At 41.5% G+C, this 15,703-nt stretch overlaps 1 protein-coding gene across 1 annotated transcript in view; it reads right to left on the bottom strand.

The window, feature by feature from the left end:
• slit3 (slit homolog 3 (Drosophila)) overlaps positions 1–15,703 on the bottom strand; it is a 227,626-nt gene that overhangs the window by 195,954 nt on the left and 15,969 nt on the right. Inside the window, exons 2-4 of the mRNA XM_046405716.1 lie at positions 14,592–14,663; positions 9,220–9,291; positions 5,748–5,819 (exon numbers count right to left, since the gene is read on the bottom strand). Of these exons, the coding sequence (XP_046261672.1) occupies positions 5,748–5,819; positions 9,220–9,291; positions 14,592–14,663 (216 nt within the window). The remainder of the gene's footprint in view (positions 1–5,747; positions 5,820–9,219; positions 9,292–14,591; positions 14,664–15,703) is intronic.

The following is a 15,703-nucleotide window of genomic DNA, read 5'->3' as shown; positions in this document are numbered from 1 at the left end:
TGGGCCCTGTGGTGCAGCTCTCCCCTGGCTTATGGTCCTCCTGGTGCAGCTTCTTGCCAGAGCCATCTTAACCAACTGCCATGTTTTCCCTTGTTTTAGGCAGCATTTAAGGTCAAGTAAGATTTAATGTAAGTAAGATTGATAAACTTAGAAACACACACTCTGTATTTTGCCCACGGACCCCGGGGTGCAGTCTGTGTGTCAGGTCCAACAAGCCTTGTGGTGCAGCTGCATACCATGGTTTGTACTTCTGAGTCATGCTAAATTATTAGGAAGTTCTGTCGTGGGTGTGTGGTTTTGTGAAAAGTCGACTGTGCACCAACACACTCTCACACACATCAACCCACACAAGCAGACCCGCCATTCTGCATCAATCGCCTGTGGTGATAAATCAGCAGGAGAGGTGGCGTGAGAGACAAAACGGTGACCGTGTGTCCTCCTGTGTGTGTTTTAGATTTATTTGTTTCTCGCAGCACCCAGTGGCGTGAAAACCAAACAACGAGCCTGAAGCCTAGTGATAAGAAAACAATCTTACAATACCTGACAGCAATGCAAACACCAACGCTGTTTGTGTGTGTGTAACATAATGAGAGTGGATGCGCAGAGAGAGAAAAAGGGGAAAAAGAGCAAATGAGTGATGATGAAAAACAGGAAAACACACACGAGTTGAGGTGGTTTAAGTTTACCCCTCTCCCATCAGACCATTCCCACCAATCACCACTGAGCCCCTGTCTGTCGCAGCCAATCACTGAACACACAGAGTACACCTACTTCCTGTAACACTAACCATTACATTCCAGCAGGTAAACTATGGCAGTCGCCTCTAAATGGACAATTAGCCAAGATTAAAGGCAACCTCCTCGTCTTTCTCCATTAACTTAATAAGGAGGAAAAGACATCTCAAATGACCGCCCGCTCCCTCTCGCCTTCCCTCCCTCTCTCTTGCCGCTCTCTCTCTCTCTCTCTCTCTCTCTCTTTCTGTCCTGCTTCTTTTCCACTGATTTAACCAGTAAAAGTTGCATTTCCAGCAGCAAGGGAGGGTGAGGTCCACACTATCACATCTGGAGGTTGCACTGAAGCACTTGGAGGTTAAGTGCCTTGCTCAAAGGGTAACCTAATGGTGCATGTCTCATCAGTGCAGGGATTTGAACCTTACATGTCACGATTTGTTGACCATGAGAGTCTTGCTGGTCATTTTCCTTTAACATTTTAGAAATGTATCTAATTCTGCTATCCAGACTGGCCGGCAGTGAGTGAACATTAAGCATCAGTCTCAAGGACACCGACTGGATAAAATCCTTCACCAGCATCCTTCTGGACACAAACTCACTTCTCTTTTTATTAAGTTTCCAAAGACCGTTTTAGTTCTGAATGTTTGGCTGCTGGTATCATCACTGTGATGCATTTTACAACCCCCTGGAGTCGACAGATGAGCCGGCGCGTCCGTATCACATGACCAATTTAAGACGACGTAGCTGCAAGACAGTAGCAGCAGTCGTGAATTGTCCAAGTTACTGTATTATTAGGTATTTTAAAGATGACACAGTCTTTCTTTAAGTAGTAGAGTTCAGTAAGTTCAAATTTTAGGTGATTGAGGTGTGGACTGCATTTAGAGCAAGACGGTGCTTTTATTTCAGTCCATAAATGTTGAAACATGGTCAAAAATCACCTCCTACATTATGTAATAGCATGTGAGACCCTTCTGAAGCAGTGACGGAAAAGAGGAAATATCTCTCGTGTCTGACGTTATTCTCATTTTTCTTTTTCATCGCACCCTTCTCCTCTCATGCAAACCAATCAACCGTAACCTGAGCCGTTTTAATGAGGGAGAATGATGGTGCTTCACGAGCCGCGAATGGTTCAAATGCAGGGGCCCTGCGCACAACATACACTCACACACTTTCACATGCACACACATGCACAAGCCAGCAGAGCGGAAAGAGAAGATGGCAGGATGAGGCTCAGTCTGGGTCAGTGTTATTAGACAGGAGACCAGCAGCCATCAAGTCACTTAGTTAAGTAAACCCCCCTGATACGCTGTAATATGCACCGGCGCACAAAAGCCTTCTAACCAATGACTTGCATTTTTCCATTCGAACCATCATGACTGTTGCTTTTCAAACCAAATCTTCATCGTTTTTTGAGCAAATGTATTCCACAAGCTTAGTGCTTGTGTTCATGTGTGTCCTGGTTCATGTGCTGTGAGACCACAGTCTCTGCAAACCGTGGGGGGAAACGACCCCCAGAGACCGCAGACTGCACACACTCAAACCCACAGACTCCAGTCCACGATCCATCTATCTCATCAGCCCTATCTTTGTTTTCTCACCCCCCCTACCGAGCACCTAGTGCGGTCACAGACTCCGATCCCTCCATCCGTCTACCCGCTCCCCTCATCCTCCACCAGCATCCTTTCATCCATCCATCTTCCTCCTTCACATGACCTCCCCAATACCTACAGTTCATCTGTCTTTGTCAGACACTCACCAGCCGCACTGCTCAATTAGAACATTTTCCAACAAGACACGAAGCCAACCTCCGATTCGTATATGCTTCGTTGATCTCGGCAGAGTCCCAGACGCTGGTAAAAACTATTATCCACCCTGATACCTCTTGTCCTTACCTCCCACCCTCCCCAAAAGTAGAACCACCAACCCATGCTTCTTTTCCCTTAATGCTAGTCCAGCTCCTTCCCTCTCCTCCCGTCTCCAAACCTCAGACCACAGGGCTTTAATAGGAGGGTTAAGAGGTAATTCCTATCACACTGCCATCATTTAATATCTAACCGAGGCTGACAGAGAGGAAGGTTACGAACCCAACCAGAAAGCCACCAGCAAATCTCCTTGTCTCCTCCTCCTTCCACTCCTGTTGTTGTTCTCTCTCTCAGGCTCCCACATTCTTTGCACTTTTCCTGCTGTCACACTACCTGCATTTCTTCCTCTTTCTCCCTGACACGCTCTTTCATCTACATGCCTTGCTATTTACATTACCGCCACTTCCTTAATTTGCGGAAAAACACAGCATAGATGGGATGAAAAGTACCAGAAAATGGAAGAGAAAAACAAGAAAAGTGGAGAGAAGAAAAAAAATAAAGAGCAGGAGGAAACTCCAGACACTGTAATTTAGATTGTGCTGATGGCAAAGCAGGGATATAAAGAACATGAGATTTATAATGTTAAGTTTGGAATACGTTCACCCTTTCCACTCTCTTACTGAGTTGTCTGAGAGCTCTGTGGGGATCAATATTCGACCAGCGATAAATAAGAGCTATTGAGACCACTTAGAGGTTTTATAGAATAGTAAGCAAGGCAGTGGAGGAAATAAGACTGCCACTCACGAAGAACAAGACAAAGAGTTGCAATAAGAGGTAAACACAGTAAGAGTGTGTGTTAATGCGTGTGTGACGGAGCACACGTGTTTGCACTGTGTGTGTCCCCGATGTTCACATGAGGGGTTTTGACTGTGTGTGATCCTGGAAGCCACTGCTGACGTAAATGACAGTTTGCTTTCAGTCATAACAGTCTACTTCGCTGTCTTCAGCAATACATCACGCATCACCACTAATATATGAAACACACGATCTGTCTGTCGGAGTTTTAAATAGAGGTTTCACAGTGTGCACCCCACTGAGAAGATTTCATCTTTGTGTGGTCTTTCTGCCAACACAAGAGATCATATTGAGAAAGGGAAATGGGAAATAAAACTTTATTTATTGTCATCATCAGAAACCACTTATAGTATTACTGCATTTATTGTTTTTGATGCAGGATTTTTGTTCCTTTAGGGCAAAATAAAAGTTCACATGACTAATGAAATGATGTTTTTGAAAAAGAAATATTTTAAATGTTCAATGAGAAGCATATATGTCAACTTTTCATTGTGAAAAACAGCGTTCTTTTTAGACAATTCAGTGAGTTTTTGAAGATCTTTTTTTCCACTAAAGACATAAAGGAAATATGCTGTTCACAGAAAAGACTTTTTCACCCTTCAGTTATTTCAAAACATAAAAACAACAATATATGCAGATTTCACTGAACAGTGGAAGTTACATTGATCCGTTATTTACTGTAGAAAAGGCTGGTGTTAATGTGTTAATGAAGACGGTGGGCAGAAGAGGCTGTGTACCTTAGACTTAGATATTTTCAAAATAAGTTATAAAACTCAAAATTACAATAAGAACAGCATTTGTCCAAATATCCTTGAAGAGTTACTGTCACTTTCAGGAATCCATTTATTATGTTTATTTATTATGTTTATTCCTGCAGGCTTGAAAGGCGGCTGTGTGAGTTTGTAAGCTTCTCCTTTACGAGGATGAAGTTTCAACAGCGTCAAAGTTTTACAGCAAAACGATAAACAGAAACTTCTCTAACACTGCTGCAGTTTTACCCAACGTTTGTCCAAGCGATCAGCATGTCCCACACAATCCTGCTCCACCTATAAACCACTGAATATGTTACTTCCTGCAATGCTTTGAAGGTAGAAGGAGGTGATAATGCAACACTTGAATAGTTTATTTAGCTATTTTGTGACACTGCAATGGCACGCCATTACATTACACTGTAACTGTAATGAATCCAAGCTGACAATACCTGCCACCTTTTTAAACCCACTTTTCAGTCCTACAGCCAATTCAACTACGAAGTGGTGTACTAAGGGACCAGAAAAAGAACAGTGTACTCTTCAACAAAAGGAAGGTTAGAGTAGCTTCAAAAGCCGTTTCGCCATGTAGAAATATTATAAAATAGAGTGAGACAAGTGTGATGTTTAATGTCCCTGTGCTGGTATTCCCTCTCCTAACACCTTGCAATGCACATACATACACACACACACACACTACATACATAAACACTGATATGTAGTTTGTAATTATGTACCTATTTACAGTAAATAAGGTGCAGGCATGCACATACTTACAAATAAGCCCATTAATCCACACAATAATGACTTGAGTCACATACATCCAAAAGAAAGCATGCACAAGTGGTACGTGCACACACACTCACGCACACACACATACACAGGGAATATGTGTCTATCTCTGCCTCTACCTGCAGGTAGCATGTACCAATACCAACAGCTATAAAGTTTAGAAGGTGTTTCAACCTTCAACCTAAACTGGATGGGACTCTCAGAGGACAACACAAACAGAAAACCTGAGTGGAAAGAAGGAGTGCAGACAGAGGAAGCCCAGGGGAAGGAACAGACAGGGTCGGCTCACCGATGGGACTGAAATGCACAAAGACAGAAGAGAGAGCGAGCGAGAGAGAGAGAGAGAGAGAGAGAGTCTGGGAATGTGAGATGAAAAAGAGAAAAAAGGAGGGCAATTGGGAAGCTTCTCTGCATCAGTATGACCTGCTCTTACACTCGAAATACTCTGGGAAAACTCCATATTCCTGAATAAAATTTCCTCACAGGTCCAAGCAAAACATTCACTCCAGGCACACTTTCACCTCTTAAAATTGTGTGAGCACACACATACAGATGCATTGGACGCACACACTCTTTTTCACCGCTCAACAGGAGCACAGAGCAGCACTGTGTCACCTGGAGTGGGACTTGAACCCTCAACCCGGATAAAAGTTCTGACGTCGTACGGCGGCTGTGTTTTCAAAAGGATCGCGTAACACATCAAAAGGAACAGACTCTCTTTCCAAGAGAAAGAGAGTCAGAGAAAGAGAGAGAGAGAGAGAGAGAGATACTGAGGATCACTGGATGGAGGAACGAAAAAACAAGAAAAATGGACTCACAGTCGTCCTAGTTTGGGGTTGGACTGGAAGAGAAGCTCCGGAAGAAACTGGAGTTTGTTTCTGTTCAGGCGACTGTGGAGTGAAAAGCAAAGGAAATATATTACAGTTAAAGCGTTTCATACAGTAAAAGAGAAACCTCACATGGCAAAAAATACACACTCATATATCTCTCAGATTCATGCTTTGTGTTGACTAAACTATCACCAACTGAGCAACCGTATCACCTTATAGGTCAGAGGGTTCATGGTTCAAAGGTCAAACTCATGGGAAAGTCTGTGTGTTTCCTGTGATCATGACCTACAGGTTATCGTGATGTGTGTGTGTGTGTGTGTGTCAGCTACAGGTTATCATGCCATAAGCTCTCTAAATCCAGTTATCACTATCATCCCTGTATGTGTTCTGAACTGGGAGTGAAGGGAGGAACACATTTGGGGTCTTGATGTCCTCCAGTAATCTCCACTAAAAAATAGACTAGTTTTTTTTTTTCAAGTGTAATTCACTACTCTCACAATTTCTGTATGTTTTATATCTGAACTGTTTTGTCACTTTTTGAAATACAACAGCAATTGTGCAATTACAAAACTGCCAAGTGAACCACAGTGTATTCAAATGTCCAAAGTAAACCTAATCTCAGAGAACTATTTCGTTCTGACAGGACAATTTTCCAGGTGATAAAACTGGTATTATCCTGCGTTAATCCGTTACTATCAGTCAAGACAAAAATACTGAGAGAGGCTTTGCACTCTTGAGAAAAGAAGCCTTTTGAGCCGTAGGGTTAGGAGCATGTAGCCTCCATAAACACTCCTTTGCCACTGAAAAAAAGATGTCCACACACCACACACACACAAAAAAAACATACTCTTTTTTCCTCTTTATATGCAAAAAAGTAATGATTTATGTGCTAAAGGTGATAAATGGTGAAAAAATGTGAAAAGAAACTACCAGGGCCAGCACAAATAAAAGACCAGCATGATTTTTAGATTATTAAACAAACAGCAATGGCAAATGAGGGAAACCAGTTTCACTGTTTTTTTTTAACTCAGGTTCTTATTAACTTTTCTGTTCAGTATTGGAGTTGCATTTAATTTATGACTTGCTTGTGCTATACAAAATAAGCTGAATTGATTGAAATGTTATTTAAGACCCTCTGGATGTAATGTACTCAAATCTAATCAAATCTAGGTTTTCATCACTACCTTTATGTGGTTTTGTAATTTTTATGATGTTTCCAATTAATCAGTTCTTTCTATGATACAGGACTGTTTATAGTCAAAAATGAGAAGCATACAGCAGCATTAGTCACCGGAGTAAGTTGAACCAACCCATGAAATGAACACATGTCAAAGTGTTTGAGTGTCAAAGTGTTTTTTACAAGAGAACTGAACGGCAGAGGAAGCTGGAGGGAGAGAAACGTTGGTGTTGACCAACAGGTCGACATGTGTGTGAGCGATAGAGTGTGTGAGAGCGAAAGATGTGTCTGTGTGTGCGTTTGAGTGTGTGCTGCAGGAGGGTGCGGTGGGCCGCAGCAGAGACTAGATAAATGAAGACAGTGTGAGGAGGGAGGGAAAGTGTTATCAAGCTACCAAAGCATTTGGCTGAGAAACGAGGCGTGGAGGGGGAAAAAGAAAAAGAAAAGGCGGGTGCAGGGTCACGGGGTCACAAAGTAGAATCTGTGCTGGAGAAGACACAGACACCAACCTTTTAACCCCTGTGATAATGATAATAAGACCCTGACTTCAATCCCGCGTGCACCAATGGAAACAGAGCTGCAGTCCAAAAAGAGATATCCTCCATTTGAAATAATTGACCCCTGCTCCTAGAAAATAACTGCTGGTACGAAAGCAAAGCTCATGATCGGCTGCTATTACAGTTATGAGTCATTTTAAGACGTTCGCTCACAGAACACTTCTGCTTTTTAAGAGAAGAATCCTTTGTGTATTCTCTAATAGTAACGATGAGTTTATTCTTTTTGGAACCTTTGAAATATTACCAGACCACAAATCCATGGGCACCATATTTTTAAAATTTGGAAAATTATCCGCATTAGTCAGAATCTCAGTGAGGTCCAGCAGAAATGGTTTGGACAACGAAGAAAACTAATCTCACTGGGCCAGTAATTCCAAATCCAGGAGTTTGATATATTTTTGTGAGAAAAAAAAATTTCTTAAAAAATCTGTAATTCTTTATTGCAAAAAAGAAAAAAAAATACATACCTGTTTAAAATCTTACACAGAACTAAAAAATACCTAATCATTACTTTCTGGGTTCATAATTCATACGTCGACATGCATGAATGTCTTCACCAAAGGAGCTAAATATATAAGCTCCATGTTTTTCCACATCATGACGCCATAAATCACACAAACTCAGCACCATGACCTCTTAGCCCTAAACTTTCACCCTGACAGGCACGACATCAGATACCCTGTCAGCTAAGCATGTTAAAACGCATTTCGCTATCACTGAAGTAAATCAGGACTTTCATCGGGACAGCACACTTTGTCTCTTTAACGTTCCCATCCAAAACAGAGAAAACTACTTTTCTCCGTATGCTATCTTACATATAAGATCCAGTCAAGATTACGACTGCTAGAAGCACATTTTCACATAGATAAATGAAATGCTGTGTCTTGTGTTCTGAACTTCACACAACTACGTTGCCTGCTGTTGCCTCGCTGCTCCTTCCTCCTCACCTCTGACCCTTCCTGACACACCACATTACTGAGCCTTTTAAACACAGAAGCAGCCCATCAACTCTCACTTTCACTACTGGATGTGTGGACTCCATTTAGAAAAATACACATGCTGCTGCCACTCAGCGTCTCCTCTGTCCAGCGTCGGATACATGTCTCTCTGTCGTGTGTGTGTGTGTGTGTGTGTGTGTGTGTGTGTGTGTGTGTGTGAGACGTCAAGAAACAACTCTAACGAACCATCAGGGAGAGAATTTGCAGCTCCCCCAGAAATATCGTGACGTGTCTTCCTGCAAACCTGCATGCTGTCCTGTCATCCCCCACAGTCATAAACATGCAGGTGTGTGTGTGTGTGTGTGTGGGAAGTGTGTTGTGCATCGACTCCTTGATTCTGTTGACTAGAGCCTCAGTGTGAGCTGACACACACACACAGACACACACACAGAAGAAGGCATCTATGAGAGATTCCAGGGATTTGTGTGAAGTGGACAGATATGAGTGTCATCCAGGTATGCTCTTGGTATATCTTTGTGTGTGTGCATCTTACAGAGTGGACAGCAGGAAAAGTGTGTGCATGTTTGATGAAATCAACAAAAACAACAATCAGTCGTATTCTCATGTATGCATATTTTGGAATGTTTATGTGTGGACATTTTTGCAGCTTTGTGGGTTCTGTTTCAGGACTAAAATACCCCAGAAAGTCTGCATCAGCTCTTTAGCTTGCAGTGCCTCTTTTCCCTCACTCACACACTACAGGTGGCGGGATAAAATGGTTTACTTACAGTCGTTCAAGCAGTCTGAGGTCTTGAAAGGCTCCTCTCTCAACGACGCTGATTTGGTTGTCCTCCAGATGTCTACAGCGATGAAAACAGAGAAAAGAGTTGTACTTATTCCCAACACTAAACAATAAGGCAATAAGAATAATCAGTAACATTACAGGTGCAGTAGTAATTTCTTAAAAATCTTTTCATTTAAATGTCAAACTGAGGGACAGTCACGAAGCCGGGAACACATTTCCACACCCAGCTTTCCAAGCTGACCTAGAGGTTCAAGCCAAAAGAAAAAAACGCCAGATGAATCTCATTTTCTGGACGGCGCAAACACAGAAATCAGCTGCTTGCCAGACAGAAACACAGATAGAGATTTCAAACATTGAGAGAGACACTTGCACTTTTTAAAAATTGGTTGTATAAACAAGCAATCAGTACAACGAGCAAATGAATCTGTCATGAAGCGAAAGTTTAGAAAGTTTAAGACATGCAGCATTTCACAAACGTCACAATACAGTGAGCCAAAACAAACAATTAACAACCCATCCCTCTTCAGCTCCTCAGGGGATCACTTCTCGTCTGTCTTCCCAGTGGCGCTCCCAATGTAATGAATATTCCTCTTTTTCGCTTCCCTGCTTTTTGAGTGTTGTCATGTTTTTGGGGTGATTTAAGGTTTTCCAGATGGGACGGAGTGCAGATACGTGTGTTTAGATTTTCTGTCTGAGGATGTTAGGAGTGACATCTCCTGAGAAACAGGAGGAGAGGATGGAGGATTATAGGGGGGAAACAAACGGCTGATGTGAGAGACAGCAAAGGGAGCATACAGAAAGGAAGGGGAAGATAGAGAGATAGAGTGACTCAGAATGACAAGATGGATTGAGTGAGAGAGATACTTAAAAAAAGAAATCAAGCAAAGGAAGAAGCTCTTGTCACAAGAGAAAAAAATCTGGCCCGCTATGTCAATTTTGAATTGTTTTGAAATATTCTTTCAAAGAAAATGTTTAGACATGCAGCTGTATTGCACCCATTAATCTGTGGTTTGTACGCCAGCTTTTTACACAAACACACATGCAAACACGTAAGCGCACGGACAACCTGTTGGGATGAAACATGCTTGGTAAGAAAGATTAACAGATGCATTTATGGACATGCACACCAAATTGTTTCTGTGGGTGTGTTTATTCTATTTTATTTTTTGAAAATAGGTCAAATCAAAAAAATATCTGCAATACAAAACTATCAGGAAAATGCAACACAACAACTGAGAAGTGTAACCACCCAATTTCTCCATGAAGTTTAGCTTGTACCATGATTTCTAGGCTGTGTTCTTAGTTTTGATATTCTTTCAACAGGAAAAATGACTTAGCTTAAAAATAAATTAAATGATCTGTTGCATGCATCCAGCATACTTAATTCAGTTTATACACAGGAAGACTCACACAAATCTACACATATACTACAAAAAATAATGAGAGTTGGAAAAAAAAAGTCAGAACTCTCAGCCAACACAATCACACACTGACAAGCACAAATACATACTGAAGACACATAGTCACACACACCCGACAACAATGAGCAATGTCAGATACATAGAGGGTAAACACAGGTAAAGAGCTATGCACTCGTAGCGACAATACCAAAACACAAAAGCCAGCATGTGCACAGTCCTGACTCAAGACCATCAGTCATAATTTACAGTCCAACCAGCAGTAAACCGGCATGTTTATTCAAGTCAAGCTGCATTTTCTCCACCCTGATAGAAAAGCATATCTCATAAACTCTGGAGTAAACTACATCAAGACATAACTTTGAATAACTATCAGAGTTTATTTGTCCAAATGAGGGATCAACCGCATGCTGATTTGTTGAATGAAGTTTAAAAAGGCAGGGAATCTCCAGCCAAACACATGGCGTGGCGAGTCGATGCTGGCATATTGCTCGGATGAGGTATTGCTTTTATATTGGTCCGTATCAGGCATTACTCATCGACAGGGAGGTGGAGGAAATAGAGAAAACATGTATTGATTTCATGTGTGGGGGTCCTGGTGTGTCTAATAACTGTTTCATTCAACCATGTTACAAAGTCTGAGCACCCATTATAAAAAGTACGATGATGTCACGCTACCTTATGGCAAACTCAAAGCACTTGGCCTCCGCAGGAAATAAGGAAATACTTTAGGGGATATTAACTTCACTTGTTGTTTACACACAATGGGTGAAACCACATTAACTTTCCCCAGCCAAATGTTCAATATCAAGCACAAGTTTTCACCTACATCTAAATTTGTTTAGAATTACTCAATTTCACTGCAATCTGGAAGAAATCTTGTGATGTAGGGCTGCCAAAGATATTACACTAACTGTTGCACATTCAGTATAAACGCAGAGACAAGCCGGGTCTGTGATTACAGCAAGAAGGTCTGACCACCCAGATTAAAGAATATTCAGGCTGCTGGGTTAGACTACGTGTTTTTGTATCGACAAAAAAAATCTGTTAAATGTTGCTATACAGTAGACACTCTGAACAAGGTGCTTTAACGAGATCAGAAATTAGTCCAATGAAGGTATTGTTTTGTCCTACGATTCCTCGGGTGTTAAAGTACCACCAGATTATTAAGCACTAGAAAACATGTCTAATATGATGCAGTTATGATTCAGGTTCACTGTAAATTACTTTGGTTGCAGTGTTTAAAAGCAGTCAGACTATACATTATATGGACAAAAGTACTGGGACGCCTGACCATTACATCAATAGGGACTGTAATGACATTGCATTCTAAATACACAGACAGCTTTGCGGCTATAACTGCTTCCACTCTTCTGGGAAGGCTTTTAACAAGATTTCACACGCAATCTCCATTCCAGTTCATATCAAAGGTGTTTGATGGGGTTGAGGTCAGGACTCTGTGTGGGCCGGTCAAGCTCTTCCACACCAAACTCATCCAACCATGTCTTTATGGAGTTTTGCTTTGTGCACTGAGCACACTCATGCTGGAATAGAAAAGGACCTTCAACAAACTGTTGCCACAAAGTTGGAAGCATAGCATTGTCCAAAATGTCTTGGTATGCTGAAGCATTAAGATTTCCCTTCACTGGAAATAAGCGACCTAGAGGGAATCATGTACTCTCATGGGACCATTTATCAATAATTGCTATTAAGTATGTCAGCAGGAACACTGAGGAATACTTTTGTTCCTGCAGCTACAGCCTTCTCTGGGAGGAACAACAGAAGTGTTAGACTAAATGCAAACTTTTCCCATGGGATGTAAGGCTTAAGTGAGCATGAATCCCATAAGTATAGTGTATTTGTGTGTCTCTGTGTGTAGAATTCTGGTAAGTAACAGTAATACCAACAGGACTATAGACAACAGTAAAGGCTGCATTCTGATTGACCATATATGCTTTTGTGTGTGTGTGTGTGTGTGTGTGTGTGTGCGCGTGCACTCGTGTGCGTCTGAGTGTGTACTCTCTCAGACTATCTTCTCATTCCCAAGCCACCTCCTCCCCGTTTCTTTAAGAGATTTAGAGTGGGGAAATGTCACAGCAGTTTATCACCAACCACATGAAACAAGCTGGAGGCCCACCACACACAAACACACACACACACACACACTCTTTCACTCACGTGCACACATATACACAGCTTCGTACAGCCCGTACAACACGCACAGGATGCTCACAAACAGTCTTTCTATATTTTTTAAACCCACACACATATAGATAAAACCTGAACATAAACCTGACATAAGTTCCATGTATGGTTATAAGTTAAACAAGTGTATTTACAAATGCCAACACACACACACACACACACATGCATCAACATATTCAGGCGTAGCTTAAGCTGGGAGTATATTTTTATCTGACGGTCTGGTTAAAACAGAGTGAGGAGGGAAGCTGCATGCAGCCAACAGTGATTATAGTTATTATGGGCCCGAAACACACACATACACACACACACACACACACACATATTTGAGCCACTTGAGGCAGAAGAGCAGGAGAGCCCTTAAAGTCAATTAGGACAGCTGAGAGGAGACAAAGAGTCACACTCTACTGAGTGCAGCAATTTAGACGTGACAAGTTAGACAAGCGAGAGCACCATCAGCTATAACTTGATATTGTCACTGGACTTTTTTACACTGGCAGAAAGCAGACTATAGGAGTCTAATGGACTAAAATGTCCATTTTACTGACAGCTACATGTTTGTAGTCAGTAAATCGACTTTGGAAATAACTTGAAATGGACGAGTGTTTCAGCCCCTTTTGGAGGCCCCCTAAAACAAACAACAAAAACAAACAACAATTTCTGAACAGATGAATGGTTGGAATCACCAGCTTTGACGCATCAAGTTAGCTCAGGTTGGAAACAACATCAAGTTTTATAAAGTATTTTATCAAGTGATCCTTTAAGCTGTTTGTCATCTTACACAACAAACACCTGCTGCATCTGTCCGATGCATAACATCAGAAATTCTCCATATGCTGTGCATTATGTTCTTCACACGTGTTTAAAGTATCATTCCACTTTGGCACCTCTGTGAGGAAGTGAAAAGTAATGATTTTATATGGTGCGTTCACATTGTGATTTTGTAGTTTAATTATATGTGCACAATTTTGCATACCAGCCTTTTGTGCATCTTTAAATAATCTCCCAATATTACAACATTTTGAAAGTTCTGAATTCCCCCAACTATGACTCGAATTTCATGCTAACAGTTGTCCAGATATTGCAAACATTTTTTTCAGCTGTTTAATCTCAGCAGATGATATCCGCTCCAGTTTAACATCTTATTGCCGTTTTGCTTGTCGCAAATGAGTCTTACTGCTTGTTACTGACATGTTAGCCCACTTACACTCTATTAGTTAACCTTGTAAATATTCGGTGATTATTAAATGCAACATCTTGGACAGGACACTTGCATTCTCTCCTGCCCCGAATTCCCCAATTAGGATGGGAAACTCTATTTTATAGAGACTTGTTTCCCCTATAGGCCTGTTAAGTAAATATAGCATTTGCCTAATTACTACAGCATGGCAGTTTTTTTGTTAATGGGATTCCTAGTAAAAAGGGATAAAAACACAAATACAGGTAGGCGGGGGTGGGTGGAGGGTAGTTCATTTCAGTCCATCTGGTATATGGCAGATTAAACATCAAGTCCCCAAAGACGAAATACTGCAGTTTCATAACTGGCAGGAGAAAGATCATCTATATGGGTAAAAGAAATTATTACTAGTTTTGTGTATTTTGTGTTTTGCAGCACTGTGACTGCATGTTACTTTTTTGTTGCAAGTCGCTGCTTTCTTTAAGGCAGAAAATCTGTTTTTAATGATGTTTTATCACCACAAAATGTTGAAAGAAACAAAGCAAGAAAGAAACTTACAGAATCCTGAGGTTCTTGATGCCAGAGAAGTCCACTTTAGTGATTCTGGTGATGTTGTTTCTGTTCAAATCCCTACAAAGAGACCAACACAGGGGACTGTTTAGTTTAATCGACAGTACAAACTTAATATAACACAGAACAGTACATCTTTAAAGCAGACAAGTGAACTTCAGTGAAGAGCCACAGAGTGAATGTGTGTGTGTGTGTGTGTGTGTGTGTGCTCTCTCGCTCAGCTGAATTGTGGCAGCAGGACAGAGCGTGAGAATGCCCCACACCATATAAGCCCACACATATGTGTTCACACACACACACACACACACACACACACACACACACACACACACACACACACACACACAAACATACAAACACAAACAAACAGAAACCAAAACACACAAACATTCCTACCGTACAGGCACCACGAGAGTTACACACACTCACACATTTAGACACACACACACACACACACACACACACTGAGAAGCAAAAAAAAAAAAAAAAGTAGGATGAAATTATTTTCTCTTTTCATCATCAGAGTTTAAAAGCTTATCATGTTTCCTGGCTGTCATTCAATCTGTTTTAACTACGGGTACACAACGTATGCATGCTGCAATATGAACTGACTGCCTGAGAGTGTGTGTATAGACTGGTTCCCTTTATACGAGTATGTTGTTTATTGAAACGCTGTCGTACTGGAGGAATTAGAGCAAGGAAAAAAAACACACACACACACACACACACACACACAACTTTCTCTCTTATTTCGCACACACGACTCCCTTTCCCCAACTCTGTAAGCTTTCACTTGCCCTCTCTCACTCACAGACACACATACTCACACATACACATAAACAGAGTCCAGTTTTGCCAAGGCAGCCTGCGTGTGTGTCTTTCATAATACACCTAAACATTTATAAATCTGATTTAAGACCATATTAGGTTTCAAAAGTCTTCCCCAAAACAGCCATGGCAAGGACCACTAATAAGAGCCATACCCCGGCCTGAAACAGGGAGGGCTGGTGTGGGCAAGGGCAGCACTTCCCAAAGCCCAAAATGTGGTCCAGGGTCCACAAGGGGTCCTTGAATGGGTTCCAGCATAATTAGTAGTTTCA

The sequence above is a fragment of the Scatophagus argus genome, chromosome 12 (genome assembly GCF_020382885.2).
Source record: "Scatophagus argus isolate fScaArg1 chromosome 12, fScaArg1.pri, whole genome shotgun sequence".
Taxonomy (NCBI): domain Eukaryota; kingdom Metazoa; phylum Chordata; class Actinopteri; family Scatophagidae; genus Scatophagus; species Scatophagus argus.
The sequence above is the reverse complement of the archived record's forward strand: the minus strand, read 5'-3'. Positions and strand labels throughout refer to the sequence as shown.